Raw genomic sequence first — 17,838 nt, 5'->3', positions numbered from 1 at the left:
GTAGCCGCTCACCACAGGTAGCAATTAAATTAATTAAAAGTAAATACAACTTAAACGTTAAGATACCCCAGCCAGACCAGCCACATTTCAAGTGCTCCATAGCCACACGTAGCTAGTGGCCACCTTATGGAACGACACGGATGTAGAACAGTTCCATCCTTGCAGAAAGTTTTATTGGACAATGATAACCTAGAGGACTAATGACTGTAACATATTATTCTGGACCAGTATACACAAATACACAGATGCGTGTGTGTATACATGTGTATATATACATGTGCATATATGATATACACTTGTGTTTGTGTGCATGTATGTATATGTATGCATGTGTGGATGTGTATATATACGTGTGTGTACGTATATATGTACATGTGCATGTATACTTGTGTGTATGTGTATGTGTGTGTATATATGTGTATACCTATGTATATATGTATACGTGGGTRGCTATATGTATGCATGGGTGGCTATATGTCATATACTTGCATGTATATATGTATGTCTGTGTGGATATATGTTATATAAATATGCATGTGTTTATCTATTTGTGTGCATACATGTATGCATGTGTGTATATATAGAGAGAGACATATCTAGGTATATGATAGTGTGTGTATATATTAAAGATTTATTTATTTTATATATATTGAAGATTTATTATATATAAATATATAAAGATATATATACATATTAAAGATTTATTTATTTATTTTAGAGAGAGAGAACAAGCAGGAGGGGCAGAGGGAGAGGGAGAGAGAATCTCAAGCAGACTCCACCCTGAGTGTGGAGCCCGACACGAGGCTCGATCTCACGACCCTGAGATCACGATCTGAGCCAAAACCAAGAGTCGGACGCTTAACCGACTGCGCCACCCAGGCACCCCTATGGCAGTACATATATTATATAGCATATGTACTATACCTACTGTTCCGAAACCTACTCTTCTCACTTAGTAATCTGCTATGGGCATCTTCCTTTATCAGTAAATAACCGATCAAACACATTAGTTTTTATCCTCAGACTGATAGATGTTTAGTTTCAATTTTTCACTACTATGAGCAATGTAACTGTGACCACCCTGGGAACTTATATCCACGTACGTCTCTTCAGCCCTCTCTTAACATAAATTCTGCGAGGTGGACTGAGACAACACACGTGGCCCGCAGAGCGCCCAGGGAGAGCTCCGTGCGGGTATGACTGTGCCCGCCTTTGCAGAAGGCCCTGCAGCGGCCATTTCAAGGAGCTCTCGCTGCCTCCTGAGATCAGGCCCCAAGGCTTTGTACGGCCAACAGCCTGGACTGCCCTAGCTTGCCTCTGGAAATGCCACAGCCAACAATTCTCCATAGAGTTTTGGCTTTGTTTAGGTTTTGTTGTTCTCTTCCAAAGACGTACACATTTTGGATCGAGCCACATGTTGCATTTACTGACCACCTCCCGGGTACCTGGCTGCACGTGAGGCGCCAAGCCCGTTGAGTTCTGAAAACCGTCTCCATTTTATGAGCTCACAATGAAACCTTTGTGACGACGTGCCTGTTCATTAAGCCTGCTTCTGCGCTATCCACACGGTTTTGTGTTGTTTGTTTTTTAACCTGGAGAGAGGCAAGAATTAGTGTAGAAATGAAGGCAGTTACGTGGTGGTGTGGAAGAGAGCAGTCAAACGTTACCAACCTGGACAGTCTGGGTTGGTTGCTTTGTGTTTCCCCAGTGGAAGCCCAAAGAAACTCGAACCATTTTGGAGTTTTTAATTTCTAAACTAACTCCCAACTCCCCTGCCGTTTCAAGGCTAGGGAAGCTGGCACACTCGGCCTTCAGATCACAGAGCTGTCCAGAGCTCACTAGCTCTTCAATCCCTCCGCATCCGCATCCTTCAGGGGGAAAGAGCACCTACTCTGAGCCCAGGCCCCCCTCACTCACCCTCCATGACACATGCTTGACATAGAGTCACTGTGAACACAGCTGTGGACTCAAGAATGCCCCTGCCCAGAAGCAAGTGAAAGCCCAGAAACCCTAAGACTTGGTGATCATTCATTTTTGCTGCCCTGGAGTCTTGCGATCCAGCTGAGCTGTCTCCCCCAGGGGCTGGAGGGGATGGCGGAGAGAGACCGTGCTTGGGACCAGGTACAAAGCCCCCAGAAGGCTGCAGACAGTGCCCACTCCACCGTGCAGGAAGCCTGGCCCCATCCTCAGGGTCAAGGAGGCAGGGAGGAGAGCAGGCCGCCTTCTCTGCTGCTCCTTCCAAGCTCCCTCAAACTTCAGTGTGACCTGAACCCTGGGTTTCAGGAGGTGGGCATCTGCCTGTCAGCTTGCCTGAGTTCTCTGCATGTGTTTTTGGGGTCCACCCTCAAGGTTTTTCCTTGCCTCCAAGAGAGATGAGGGAAATAGGGTCCTCTCCCCCCTCTCCCCCATGCCACGGGCCTACTGGCGGCCCTCCCTGGACTTTGTCCCATCTCGGAATCAGGCATGGCTAACCCACACTCTAATCCACACCGCCTCCAAAAGAAAGTACAGAGAAGTGATAGATCAGAGGCCTCATCTAGAGGGAGCTTAAATTTCAGGCATGGGGATGCTGGCTCAGTTCAATGGAGATTTACCACAGCAGGTGCAGGGGAAGCTGAGCCTGAGGGAGAGAGGGATTTTGTGTGTTGGGGGAGGGGAGAGATGGGGGCTCATTTGATCTGTCTGCTACTGGGAGAAAAATAAACTCCATTTGCTCTGCTATTCTTTTAAGAAACAAAAAGGATGAAAGAAACTTTAGGCCAGTAAGCTTCCCTTTTATTCTTCCCTTTTTCTCAAATAGATCAGAAAATGATCCCATATTATTAACCACCTAGCCTTCCCTTAAAATATAAATTAAAAGAACACCACTGTTCCTCCATACTTATAAATCTCATGATAACAAGCTCAGCAAGGCTAGAGCTCAGGAAATATAATGGAAAGACTTAGGTGTTTTAAAAACTCCTCTGAATGACGATGAGAACAAGAGGCAAGGAGGGTCAGACAGTAATTTGAAAAGCTTTGAAATGTGCCATGATTTTGACTTTTTATTTCATCCTTTCCTACAAATGGACAATTAGCCGTAGCACAGGTTTGTGTAATTAGCAGGCAAGCCAAACCCTGAGTGATTTATTCATCGTAACTTGGATAAGAGAGCATTTCCCAGTGACACGTTACAGTCAGAAATGACACCACGTTGTTCCCACACTCTCAGTGTTACTAGCATTCCCAAAATAAAGTACAACCTTATCTCTTACAAATCCTTCATGGGCAGCGCACCTCTGGTACTGTTCTTAAAACCGGCAACAAGACTGGACCTGGGCTAAGATTCAGAAAGGAGCAGAAATAGTGCCCCGCAGCATGGTCTGTCTGCGCTTCCTTCTTGGCCTGCACCTCCAGGAAGCCTTCCGGGTGATCAGCTGCCTCCGCATCAGGTAGAGGAGCAGCCCCTCCCCCTGACACATACACACATCTCTGCACTGCAGCAGAGGGAGGGACAGAGTGTGGAGGGTAACAAGGGACAGGGCTGGCCACAGGGGGTGGCACATCAGGCACGCTTCTTGGAGGACAGATGGGCTCAGCCTCTAGCAGGTCTCAGAGAGACCATCCATGGAAGGAGCCTCTGGGCTTCTCTTTCCCTTTCTTTCTGAAATGTCAGATTCGCCCATTGGTTCCGAAACTATGAACTTCCTTGCTAAAATAAAATTATGGCAGTCTTTTCCCAATGCAAAGAGAAATAAACTAAGCTTATGGCAAGGTTTCATTCCTGGAAAAGGAGCCCAAAGTCGAAATGATAGAGAGATCTGATTTTCCTGCGGTGATAAGCGATCAGAGGAGATAATATAACCCATCAAAAACTTGATGCCTGCCTTGTTAGAGAAATAGCTCACAACATTGGGTATTTCCGTTACTCTGAATGCAGAGCTTCAGGATCTCTTTGTCCAAGGTGATTTGGCTCGATTTAATAGGATCCCATATTCCCAGCATATGAAATTGTATTATTTAATATGATGCGGTACCACCACAGTTTTTACAAAGTCCTTCGTGCCTCCCTTACGGAATCACATAATCTTAAGATCAAGAAACTATGATTATAGTGGGGAGGCAGTCAGAAGAGCTGCCTTGGCGTTTTCAGAGGCATCCTAGAGGGAATGTTTCGAAATAGCCGGAGCCGGTTCCTCGTTTCAGCGGTGAGCCAGGATTGTCTGTTTCGCTGCCTCCTTGGCCCTCCCTGCAGCAGTCTTTATGATCAGCGTCAAGGGCTCCGTGTCCCACGGCCTGCATCCTGCTCTCTGGGCCTCACTGACAACTTGACCTTGCACCTGCCATTAAAAATGCAAGTTCCAAAGCATATTCCGGGACAGTTCTTCTCCCTGCAGGCTTCCCCACCACATGCTTTCTCACGAGAGAGCCTCAGCGCTCAGACCAGAATCCTGGGCAGTCACATCCTCTCGTGACTGTACAAGTCTTTCCCGGTCCACGACACATCCTAAACCTGCCTGAGGATCAAAGATCGCAGCTGTCACTTCTTCCTTTTGTCAACGGTTTTTAAAAAACCCAATTTGCCGGAGGCTGAAAAAGTGGTGCGACTGGTTTTTGTTTGGTAGAGTTTTTAAGATGATAGTGGATCCATTTAAAAGATTGTATGATAGATGGTATAAAGCATAATTATATAATAACACCCAGTAAGCACCCCCCTGCTTACTCACCTACCCCACCCCCCTGCTTACTCACCTACCCCAAACCCCCCACCCCCGAGGTCACCACTTCTCTGAGGTTTGTATTTATCATTCTTGGTCTTCTTAAAACAGTTTTCTCTCCTCTGGGTGTATCTCTAAACCATGTAGAGTTTAGTCTTGCTTGTTCAACGTCCAGAATTTATGTGGCCAATTGAGGTGGCTCTTCTGAGGTAGCCTTTTCGGGACTTGAGCCACTTACGCGTGTAGCCTGCATTTGCTCAAGACCATCAGGGAGCTCTTTATTTGAAATTTCCTCTAGAGCTCATTTATTAGCTCCTCAAGAATCAGTGCTGTTGCTTTACAGCACGTTTGGCCTGATTCAACTCTCTTTTTTCCTATCACCTCTCTATTTCCCCCATTCACTTAGGAAATACGTAGTGGGGCCTTCTCTGAGCCAGATGCTTTGCTAGAGCTCGGCGGTAGACCAGGCAGAGCCCCTGCCCCCACAGAAGCTGATTGCCAGCCTCCTCTCGTTTCCTCCTGTGCCATGTGAACCATACCTTAGGCTACAGGCTAGGAGATTCCAGGCCCTTGAGCAGGATTCAGGAAACAGAGAGGCCATGCGATCAGCGTGGGGCTGGGAGGCTGAGGGGAGGCTTACAGAAGGATTCCAGAAAGTAGTCAACCTCCATGGGCCCTATTCTGGGCCCTCTGTGGCCTCACCTGGATATTTCTGACTCCAAATTTCTCTGTTAGGCCAGCCTCCCCAACACACTCTTCCCAGCATAGTTACGCCATTAGCTCCACACCGGCTGAGAAGGCCCTGCCATGTGGTATGGATCCAGGACTCTATAATGAAAGAGGCAATCAGCCCTGTAGGTGCTAGAGTCGACAACCCAGCTTATGACTTTATAGCGAAGAACTAAAAAGTCCCATGAGGTGATCAAGCATTAGACTGATGACACAGATACAGTGCCTGTGTATAAACATGGAACCTCAGAAATAATTTTATAGATATACTTTTTTGATTTATAGGTGCTGTAATATAAATATAATGAATACAAATAATATATGTATAATTGATGTATGGACCTATTCACCAGAATGACTGACATTCTTCAGTCCCTCTATAAAATACGAGGACTAATGCCAACACCCGGACCCCTCGTGGCTCTTGGGCGATCTCCACGTGCAGGGCACATCTGCTCTTCCTGGCTGCCTTGTGTGATTCCCAAGAGTCATCAGCCTGCTTATGTCAGTAGTGCTTGTTATTAAGTTGCACACTGTAATGAAATGTTCCCGCATTCTGACGACATATGAATTCAAAAAGAAGATCATTTTGGTAAAAACCAAATGGAATGCTTTTAAGACTCAGTCAAGATGAGTCACTTTAAAAACGCTTTTGGATTAGGTGTGAATAAGGTGACTATAGAAGATTGAAGGAAAAAAAGTTAAAATCTAGAAGAATTCTGCTCTCAGATTGTGCCACAGATGTCCTTAACTTCTCGTTCTACGTGAAATGGACTCAAGTTGGAAATTGTACGTGGCATACCATGGGTTTTTTAAAAGACAGGACTCTATTCAGAACAGCAGACAATACTCACAGAGAAGACCTTGACCTTCCCTTGAAGATTAGTGAATAAAGGGACATTTATGATTTAATTTTAAACAAAATTATATATACATATATATGAATATATAACATATAATGTAAATTATGTGTGTGAGAGAGACTGATTTTTCATGATCCCTCTCTCTGAAGGACTCACAATCACCTATGGGTCCCCAGCGTGTTTAAAAAAGAGTTCTATTATAGTTGTACTTACAAGCTTATAGGACTGCCCTACTCAAGGGTGGTTTATATGCAACCTCCCTGAAAGATTTCAGATGTGACGGCACTTGCTAAGGTTTATTTGGTTTTCTATTTTGTTTGGTTTTGTTTTCATTTGCTAGACATGTATTGAGAGCCATGAGAAAAGAGCCTAGTTTAGAAACAATGGTTTGGAGAGAGAAAAAAAGGCAATGTCATCCTGCTGGATGGATGAGGGAGGTCATGACCTCCCAGAGCTCCGTACTTTCTGGCCAGTCACACTCCCAGCTGACCTTTTCTCTCACTGCCCCTGGAGCCCACGGAGTGGAGACCCCTGCTCTGGGGCTCTGCTGAGCGGCAGGGGGCCAAGGACGCAAGCTAGGAAGTGGCCTGATGTTCCCAAACTCGGACGCCAACAGAAGGATGAGGAGGCTAGCCTTGGATAACTTGTGTCCAGATGAGAAAAGAGCCTCTTGACGAGGCTCAAGTATTTTTTGACCCTCACTCTTCCCAATCAGATGCGAGGGGCCTTTCGTCCTGGGAGGAGAATAATATTGCTGAATGGGGAAACATTTCAAATCCTGTTCTAACCACGCCCCCAAGTGAGAGTGTGTGTGTGTGTGTGTGTGTGTGTGTGTGTGTGTGTGTGTTTCGGAAGGCCTCCGATGAGGGCTGCTTCAGCTCCAATCCAGACAAAGGCCTTGGACACAGCAGCATCCTGATAGGAGACGCTTTATTTTCCTTAGTTCCTAAGGAGTAAAACCAAACTTAGGAAAAATAGGTTCTTTTGAAAAGGTTCCCCAAGCACCCGAAGGATTCCAGCCTGCTCCCCGAGAGAGCAAACAACAGAAGAGAGCGAGGCCGACTGCAGTAGGGAATGCAGCTTCGTTCCAGCCATCCCGGGAGGACCCTTAGCTCTTCAGCCTTACTCCATTTTCGCTTTGTCGTGGCTGGAAATATGGGTCCCTGCTGCGTACAGAGCCACGGAAACCACTGTTCTCTCTCTCCCTGCTAAAGTAAGGGACTTCAGATAAGTGGAGACAGGGGAGAGGACAGCAGAGGGAGGAGACGCATGGGCACAAGAGCCCGATTTTGTTGCTTTGAGGAGTAACTGGACTCCTCCGCGAGAGATCGCCAAGCCCTCCAGAGAAACAAATTGCAGGGGTATGAGTCATCCTCCATTTCAGAAGAACACAGGGGTGCCCTGGGGGACCGGGGGCCTCCCTTATCAAGACGTAGGCAACTGAAGTACACAGATCGTGCTTGGCTAAAGGCTAGGATCAGCTTCTGGTTCACTATCTATTTAACTAAGTGGATTAAATGAGAATTGACTGGAATTGTACACTTAAGAGTTCCCTTACAAAACACTGTTATCTCATAAGCTGGCTTAATGGAACAGGCTGTCAGGGGCTTATTAGAAGTAACTGAATACAGCGCCTTACAGAGCAAAGATCCAAAGGAGGGTATACAGCCAGGCTGGGAGACCTCACACCTTCTGTGGCTACAAAAGACAGGCCTGGGGTATGACTGCAAACCTGCAATGTTAGCACCGACCCCAAGGGACAGGCACAGGTGTTCCCAAGAAGAAAGGCATTTGCTATTCACTCCATTTTAAAAGCATTTCTTTGCTATTAAGGCTGAATTAAGAGTTTCATTGATCTTTTATATATGTGGTCTCAGCACATTTGAAAGACGACAGAGTAGAGTGGCTAACAGGACCATCTTTGGAGTTAGACTGCAAGGGTTTGACTCTTAGCTTTGCTGCTTATTAGTTGAGTGGCACTGTGTTGCTTAACTTCTCTAGGGCTCAGTTTCCCCATCTGCAAAGTGGGAATGCTATCAGTAGCCCAATGCCATCATTGCGTTTCTGTGGAGATTCAGTAGGCCGAGATGTACACACTTCTTAGCATAGCACCTGGCGTAGTGATGGCATAGTGAGCGCTCAGTGATTATAGCTGGTGCGCTTGTCGCAGAAAAAATTCATCCCATTTCAGAGCTTTGGGGCCCACATCACCTTTAGCTATTGATTGCAGCATGAATCTGGAATGGGCCGCATGCCCAGAGGGGATTCTGGATGGTGGGCGGGAGTGGACATGGAGGAGCTCAGGTCTGTGATCAGCGGGACATTTGGACACTGACTTTGCCAGGGATGGTGATGTGACCCTGCACAAGTCACTTATGTCCTCTGATCCACATTTCAAAAGTGTGTGTGTGTGTGTCTGTGAGTGAAACTTTCATTACAGGTTTTGGGTAAGTGAATGTAAATCCTGCTTTTGGTGAGGATTGATATAAATACAAATAATGCTCAGAGACCGGCCTGGTGTCCCAGAAACATGCACATTGTGGAACACTTGCTTTGAGGATACCAGCCACGTTGGAAAGAGTGGATGCTTTGGACGGAAGTTGCTCATGTGCAGTTAATTTGAACAATGAAAATAATTGACTGTTTTTCAGGAAAGTTTTACTTTATTTGTGAATTTAGGACTTTTTATTTTCCTTCCAACAATGTGATAGCCTTATTTTTCTGTTGGGTTCCTTTGAGCTTAATTTATCAGTAATCTGTAAATGTTTCTGTCAAACAGTCTGCTTGCTCCACGGTTGACCTAACTCTCTGCAATTACACATTAATTTCAATATACAATCCACAATTTCCATGAATTATCTATAATTGTCAGTAATCTATAATCCAGTAGATGATTCTATTCCACTCAGTCTAATGGATAAACATCATGTTACTTTCCAAAAAATTAAAAGAGACCATATGAAAGATTGGATGGATCTCTCTATTGGATAGAAAATGAATTACTTTAAATAAAAAACTTAAGCCTAGGGGCACCTGGGTGGCTTCGTCAGTTAGGCGGCTGACTCTTGATTTCGGCTCAGGTCATGATCTCAGGGTCCTGAGATCAAGCCCCACCTCCAGCTCCACGCTCAGCAGGGAGTCTGCTTGAGATTCTCTCTCTTCCTCTCCCTTTGTCCCTCCCCCTGCTCAAGCTCACGCGCTCTCTCTCTCTCTCAAATAAGTAAGTCTTTAAGAAAAAAAAAAGATTCTCTTTCTCCCTCTGCCCAACCCCCCCACACTGCTTATGTGCTCACACACACACACTCTCTCTCTCTCTCTCAAAAAAAAAAAAAATTTAGCCTATTAGCTGAATCGTGTTTTAGAGGAATTGAAACATTGTGCATGGTATTAGGACAAGCGATGTCTTCTTATTTTCATGCCTTTTTTTACTTGAAAGACTAGTACAGAATGTCCTACACTTACATATAATTGGTATGATTTCCCGTATTTTAAATGGCTCAGGCTGAGAGTTTAAGGAAAGAAGCTTATATGAATGAGTGAGAAGCCATAACCTTCCAGGGTTTCTCCTGGTTGGTTATTGACTAAAGCGCAAGCTGGTCTGTCTCAGCTAGGGCTGCAATGCCAAGGGTAAGCATGGTGTGATATCAACACATGCCCTGCACCTGTGGATCTTAACTCTTTTTGGTTATGAGCCTCTGTAAGAATCAGGAGGCAATTATGGACATGCTCCTCTGAAAATGACACTTTCTCCTTTCCACAAAGTTTGACATAGAATTCTGGGGAGTTCGCATGATCTCCTGACTTCCCTCTACGTCTCCCCTCCCCTCACCACAGTTCACTGAACATGGAGGCTTCCTCTCCCTGTGCTTGACCACACTGATTTTTTTCTTTTTAATGACACGAGTTGGATATTTCTGGAAACCAGGAGTTAAAGACTAGTCAGGGAATTTTTATGATATGATGAGAAATATACATATTGGTCTTTGTCCCCGGTCCCTGTCACACAGCTACTACCAGAGTGACAGAAGTGTCTTGTATGCTAGTGGGATGACTAGTGGTTGGTGCCCCTACCAGCTTCAGGATGGAGGGCTGGTTGCCAGAAAAACAAGGGCATGTTTAGAGAGTTGGAGTTTTCAGCTCCACCCCCCAACCTCCAGGGAAGGGAGAGGGGCTAGAAATTGGGTTAATCACCAATGGCCAGTAATTGAATCAATCATGCCTATGTAATGAAACCTCCATAAAAACCCTTAAATAATAGGCTTGGAAGAGCTTCTGGGTTAGAGAACACATCAAGGTGCTGGAAAGGGAGAACGCCTGAAGGGAACATGGAAGCTCCAAGCTCCTTCCCCTTAACATTGCACTGTGCCTCTCTTCCATCTGACCGTGCCCGAGTTGTATCCCTTGTAATGAACTGGCAATAGGAGGGAAAATTCTGTGGTAAAGTAGGTAGTTTCCTGAGTTCTGTGAGCTGTTCTAGCAAATTATTGAACCTGAGGAAGGCGTCATGGGAACCCTCAGTTGGGAGCCGATCTGTCAGGAGTGCAGGTGGCCATCTGGGACTTGCAACTGACATCTGAAATGGGCCTGAACCCTTAAACTGCGGGGTCTGCGCTAATGCTGTGTAGTTAGTGTCAAAATTGAACTGAATTGTAGGACACTCAGTTAGTGCCCAGAGAATTAGAGAATCGATTGGTGTGGGGAAAAGACCCACACATTCAGTGTCAGATGTGTTGTAGGTAAAGGCAGTTCAGAATTTTGCCCTCCCTTTAAGAGTAATTATAATATAATGTTCCACAGTAATTAAGGGTACAAGTTCAAGTACTCACATGCCACCTGGCTGTGTCTGCTACAGTCAGGCTCCTTTGGATGTCCCTATATACTTTAGATACATTCCATTTTAGTTTAAGCTTGTTTGGATCTACCTCTACTCCCTAAAAACAATTTCTCCCTATCAAAATCAACAAGCCTCCCCTCACTTCACACCCACTAGCATCAATCAAGAAGGGTAATAACGAGCATTGTTGAGGATGCGGAAAAATCGCGACCCTCTTACACTGCTGGTAAGAGTGTCAAATGGTGGGGTCACGCTGGAGAACAGCCTGGCAGTTCCTCAAAGGTTTAAACACAGAGTTGCCAACTCTATGGCAACAATTCTACTCCCAGATATATATCCAAGAGAAATGAAAATGTATGTCTACACAAAAATTTATAAAACTAGCAGCATTATTCAAAATAGCCAAAATGTGAAAATAACCCAAATGCCCATCAACTGATGAACGCAACTATAAAATGTGGTATATCCATACAATGAATATTAGTCAGCAGTAAAAAGAAATGAAGTAGTGATGTATACTACAACTTGGATGAACGTTGAAAACATTATGCTAAGTAAAAGAAGCCAGTCCCAAAAGATCCTATGTCCTATGGGTCCATTTATATGAAATGTCCAGAAATGGTAAATCCATAGAGACAGAAAGCAGATTGGTGGTGCCAGGGACTAGGAGGAGGATGGAAAAAGGGAGTGACAAGTTCACAAGTATGGAGTTTCTTATTGAGGTGATAAAAATATTATAAAATGGATTGTGGTGATGGTCGTACAACTATGTGAATATACTAACAGCTATTGGACTGTACACTTTAATCGTACGGTATTTAATTTGTATGGTATATGAATTACATCTCAATAAAGCTGTTCCCAAAAAAGAATACTGGCTCCCAAAAAAGGATCCAGGCTGTGTGTGTTTGAACACCTGTGGAAGTTCTGGTGTCCAGTGACAGGGATTTGGGTGCAAGTATTGTATTTGGAAAGATATTTCGGGAAGCATAGTCAGGAAATAGGGAAGTGGGCCAGGGAAGGAAGGAAAGCCAATAAAGGGACATTAGTGAGTGAGTTATCTTTGTGGGCAACTGGGGCTCCATCCTTCTGGGACTGAGCAAAGGCTTTGGAGACCACGGTTTGGAATTGTTCCCCCAGGGAATGAGAAATCTGGGTTGTTCCAATGAATGCTGACTTCCTAGGATTTCCAGCCTGCCCCACACAAAGGCCAAGCATGCTTCTACAACCACAGGAAGCCCACAGACAAGAAGAGAGACAGAGACAGAAACACAGAGGCAAATAGAAAGATAGGCATGCAGGTACTTGAGGTAGGAGCAGAGTACACAAGAACTGTTCCGCAAACCTACAGTGATGTCCAGGGTGACTGAGCAGATATGGGCAGAGCACTGCCAGGGTCTGCTCACAGGGGTGTTACCCAACCACTCTGTACCTTGCTTCCTGCATCCTTAAAATGGGGACGATAATAGCTCCTATCTCAAAAGAGTGCCATGCGGATGAATGAGTTAACGTATCTGAGTATTTGAGACCGCCAAAAAAACTTATCTTGGAACTTTGTTTTTTAAACTTCTGACTTACCCATGATCATTTCTCTTCTGAATGGGCTTCTAACAAGATAGAGAAGAAATCCAGCTATTATAAGTGTCAAAGAAAAATAGAATCATTGCCGAGAATAGTCTTCTTATTAGGTCCTCTTTGTGTGTTACCAGCTTTGAATGGCTGCCTTTTGAAAGGCACCATATGCTTTGTGAGCACATTAGACAGATGCCCATCCCAGTAAGATCTGTTCCCGGAGCAGTTCTATCATCTCTCAGTCTTGGTCTTCTATTTCCCGGAAACTGTTGGTAGGATTCAAGCAAGAGAGGTTCATCACAGCACTCTCTGGTAATTTTCTTTGTGTCTCTCCCTATTTTCCCAAAGCTATGTTCTGAGGATAGCAGACCCTGGGGAGCTTTCTTTCTGTGAAGCGTCTATAGTGTGGGGACTGAAGCCAGTGGTTGCCATCCCAGGCAATTCTGAGTTCTACTTCTGTCAAAGGCGTTTACACTTGGTATGTTTCATTGCTCGTGGAGGATTAAAACCACCCAGTTAGGGAACAACAGGGGTAAAATAGGGTTAAAAAAAAAAAAATCCAACTGCGTTACATCGAGCTCAAGCCGTCATGATTAAAGCCTAATTTAAGGATGTGTTCACTCAAGAAAATCTCTCTGGATTGTTTCAGGCTGTGACTCTTCAATTAAGCTGACATCTCACAAATCCAAAATTGCTGCAGATGAGCTCTTCGCCTCGCTTCGGGATGTCGCTGGAGCTCGGAATCTCATGAAACAGTTTAAGTCTGTATATGTTCCTGGAAATCATACCCACCAGGCAAGTACATATGTTTTAAAGTAACCATCTAATCCGTGTTGTATTTTTAGGATTCAGAGACCGCAAAAGGAAATTTCCATCTTAGCCTCTCTAAAACGAGGGATTTGTTCTAGATGAACTCCAAGCACCCTTCCAGTCCAGAGTTCTGGGTTCCCCTGAATGTGAAAGCCTCTTGATTTGTTTGCACTTATAGGCTTGATACGGGGAGATGAGCCCCGGATTGGGGGCCAGCCATGCTCTACAGCTGTCACGTGTTCGGAAACCTTAGGCAAAAGTCCCTTTACTTCGTTGGGCCCTAGTTACTATAGGTGCAGGGTGGGGCTGTGGCCTTCTGTGATTCCCAAGCTTCTAGATCGAAGCACTCCCTAAACATTCTGAACAATAGAACAAAATTACCTAATAATACTATGGCAAGGAAAAAAGAAGTTTGTGACAACAAAACCTTTGTTATTTAACATTCCCCCACCACTTCCTAAGGGCAGTGCGGGAACTTCAGCAGGGTGTTTTGAACAGTGAGTAGGAAGATGGTATGAGAATCCAAGATTACAAGCTCAGTGAGGGAGGGGCCCCAGAGAGACCCAAAGGGAAGCTTAAGGAGTGAAGAAAGGCTGGAGTCATTGAGGCTGGGCAGTCTCTGTTGGATGAGGATGGAGACACAACTAAGGTTCCTGGTGGCCAAAGATAGCTTTGAAGGAAGAACAGGTGTTTCTGACGGGAAAAAGCATTCGTGGAGTGTGTGCAAGCATCTTCTCCTTCATCTCCCCATGAAATCTCAGTAAAATCCACTCTGTTTGCTATGGCTGCTTGGGGAGCTGAATGTGCTGTTAGTGGGGACTCTGCCCTAGCGAGGGGTTCAGCGTCAGGATGCTGACCCTTTAAGGTGGGCATATAGACGAGAGCTAAGGTTATCTGCGAGAGTAGCCTAGCCAAATCCAGACTCTTCCTCCTGTATATTCTTACAGTAGCTGATACTTGAAGAGTGCTCCCACATTGGGCATGTCCTTTGATCCTCACGAGAAGTAAGCCAGGGAGGCCACGTGACTTGCCACAGACCCACAAGTGGCCAAGGCCAGATGCCAGGTTTTGGCTGCCACTACGAAACTTCCTCCCCGCTATACCATGGATTTCATGGAGGCTCTAGAAGTACTGATTGATGGTGCTGATGGGCATCTGAAATCACCCACCAACATATGAAAGAAGCCTTGGAAGCTGGCTCTCCACTTAGTAACATAAATTCCCATCCTTTGTGCAATGACCTGAGAACGCCACCACCACGAAATACAGATAAAGTCACTCAGATCATTCATCATATGCAGTTTGGCCGTTAAAAAAATCACCAGTCTTAAATACAGCAGTATGGACTAATTCTAGAAGACATAGAACTGGTGATTTATGATGAGATTTAGACCAAAGAATGTCAAGAAGCAAGTGGCTGCTATAGTTGGCAAAGTACAAAGAAACCACTAAGTTAATAAGCTCTTTTCAGTTTTATGATTATCATTGTGACCAATTTAGCCAAATTCACATAAACATGCATTAGCCATAAATCTTGGGCATAATTAGGACAGTGATAAATTTCCTAGACTTAATCTCCCTGCTGCCAACACTGTCATTTCTCCAGACCTCGGAACCCTGTCCTGCAGCCATTGCCTTGGGAAAATGAACTTTTCCTTTGTTGTATGTACTCTCTTACACTGAGTCAATGACATCGACCCATTAACTGAAAATCCTAAATGTCAGTGAGCAGGAAGTAGGGGCAAGGTGGGGAGTATGTGTGTATCTGAAGGGGATTTAGTAAATAATGATAGAGACACATGCTCTGAAATGTTGTGCAGCCATTAAAATGAATGAGACAACTCCAAGCGTGCTTAGCAGGACTCTATGTGAATCCTTGGCTCAGGCTCTGCTTCTTGGAGAACTCAGACTAAAACAGAGGTTTATGATCTGTTAGGTGGAAAAAAAAAAATGTAGATCATTCTGTCAAGCATTTTTCTATTTTTGTTTAGAAAATAAAAAAATAAAAAACATATGGGTATGTATATTTAATAAGTCTTTAAAAATTAAGGAAAACTTTATAATGGTTGCCTTGTAGGGGGTGTGCAGGGTTGGATGGACAAGGAGGAACTCACTTCCTGCTTTATGTGGCTAGAGAAAGAGTTTTTGATGGGATTATCAGTGATTTTTACCTGTTTGGGTTTTTTGATAATTTTTGAATTTAAAGTTTTCAATCGTAGATGTAAGCCCAGTGAGGACAGGAATTTTGATCTGGTTTGTTCACTGCCATATCCTCAGTGTGTAGAGTGGCATTTTCTATATAGTGCATGCTTAATGAATATTTGTTGGGGCATCTTGAATGCAATACATACATTTTTATTATATATCGGAGGATTTGAGGGCATGCAAAGTATGTATAATGAGAAAAAAGCAAATGTCGAGACTAGATTCAGAGTCCAACTGTGGGCCTTGACTGGGCAACTTTCTGTCCATCTCTTCTCCCAACTTGGTCCTCAGCCCTGAGGCTCTGGCAGGGCACGAGGGTGGGGGGCTCGGAGAGTGTGCTTTCGATCTAGCTCCATGCTGTTTCTACACAGCGTCTAGTTGAGATGTTCTGGGCTCGCTGCGATACCCAGGAAAGCACTAGACCTGGTCCAGCTCCAGATTCCTGTTCCAGCTCTGACCAGTGCTACAAATTTAGGCTCTCTCCCCTGGATCCTGGGGCCCCTACCTGCCCCACATGCCCTCCTGGCACCCCTCTCTCCTACTCCGGAGCACAGGCTGCCTCTCAGAACCACTCCTTTCACCCCTGCTAGCACCTGAGGCACCTCTTCTTTAACGTCCATCCTTTAGCCCTTTGAGAAGGTGTGTCAGCCACAGCCCAGAAAGCAAACATCACTCTCTTCATGTCAAGGAGAACATGATTTCATACAAGACATTGAGTACCTATAAAGTCTCTGGAAGAGCTGGAGGGGTGGGATCTAGACTGCTTCTCCAGAAATGATCCCAGAAGATCACCACACACTTGGTCCTCCAAGGGAACCAGCCCTGCTGCAGCCAAGAGAGTGGGCACGATGGGGATCATGAGGCTGCCACTGAAGCTCTTGACTTGCAGAACATACTACCAACACCGGACACGGCATCCATGTTTGTTCACCATGGTGTATCTGCAGAGCCTAGCTCAGTGCTTGCCTCCTAGTGGGTGGGTGGGCAGGTGAATGGATGGATGGATGGATGGATGGATGGATGGATGGATGGAAGGATTCTGGACTGTGAGTCTTATCCACAGTGGCATTTCTTATGCTCTTAATTCTTAGTGAGACAGAGGTTAGCAGCAGCATGTGGGTTCATAGCCCAGCATAGCAGCATTGAGTTCATAGGTCCAGAGCCCTACCAACTGTGTGGCCTTAAGCAGGTTACTTCACCTCTCTGTGCCTAGTTCCTCCACTGTACGAAGGAGCTAATAATAATAATACCTCCCTCATAAAGATGCTCAAAGACAGGTGAGTTGATACATGCAAAGGACAGGAGCTGACAAAGACAGCACTATGTAAGTAAGCATTTGCTGTAACAGTTGCAGTGAAGAGCAAAATAGGCCTCTTTTTTGTCCTCTTTTGTAGCATTTCACCTTTTCCTTTGCTAGGAGATGGGCCTCATAGAAGGGGAGTCATTCTCAAGCGACGGTACTATTAGCTGCTGTGTATGGTAAGGGCTTATTACTGACGCCCGTTGGTTTGGAAAGGTTGTGTTTGTTCATAGACTCTGTTGAGTGGAAACCTGAGCCCCCAGTTTTGCCTGTGCAGCAAGTCTTCTTATGCTCTTGTTTCTTGCTGTGAATGTTCTAGTTTAATGGGAGGCGTAACCTCCTCCCTAAACGCCACAGTGTTTGATGTGCCGCTCTTCCTCAGCAGCAGCATCAGGAGGCTATTAGGCCAATGTCTCAGGGCAAAGAGCTTCTGTGCCCTTTCAGACAAAATACTCTATGACTCTTGCATGACTTGCTTTGGCAGAAGTCTCAAAGTGCTGGGCTGGAGAAAACTTTCCACAGATGCGTACTGTCTTCTGTGCCTCTGGCAGGCTCAACAAGAGTATTTAGAACGAGCGGTGCCCCAGGAGGCCTCATTCATCTGGTGCCTGGTGAAATATGGCTCTCTGAACAGTCTGTAGGCCCCATCTCTTTGTCAACAAGCCCCAGCCCTGGCTGTTCTGTTCCAAGTGCTGAGCTCTCTTCTTCTTCTTCCTCCTGATTCTATCTTCCTCACTCCAGACCTGCCAGTGCCCTTTTGGAAAAAAGCAACATAAGATGGGACTGAACTGGAGACTAACCAGGAGACTTGGCTCTGTCCTGTAGTCC

General features: G+C 45.2%; 1 protein-coding gene across 1 annotated transcript in view; it reads left to right on the top strand.

Moving 5' to 3' along the window:
* SCFD2 (sec1 family domain containing 2) overlaps positions 1 to 17,838 on the top strand; it is a 430,884-nt gene that overhangs the window by 382,961 nt on the left and 30,085 nt on the right. The window contains exon 6 of the mRNA XM_032400353.1: positions 13,345 to 13,490. Within this exon, the coding sequence (XP_032256244.1) occupies positions 13,345 to 13,490 (146 nt within the window). The remainder of the gene's footprint in view (positions 1 to 13,344; positions 13,491 to 17,838) is intronic.

This window comes from Phoca vitulina, unplaced genomic scaffold (genome assembly GCF_004348235.1).
Source record: "Phoca vitulina isolate PV1807 unplaced genomic scaffold, GSC_HSeal_1.0 scaffold3, whole genome shotgun sequence".
Taxonomy (NCBI): domain Eukaryota; kingdom Metazoa; phylum Chordata; class Mammalia; order Carnivora; family Phocidae; genus Phoca; species Phoca vitulina.
The sequence above is the reverse complement of the archived record's forward strand: the minus strand, read 5'-3'. Positions and strand labels throughout refer to the sequence as shown.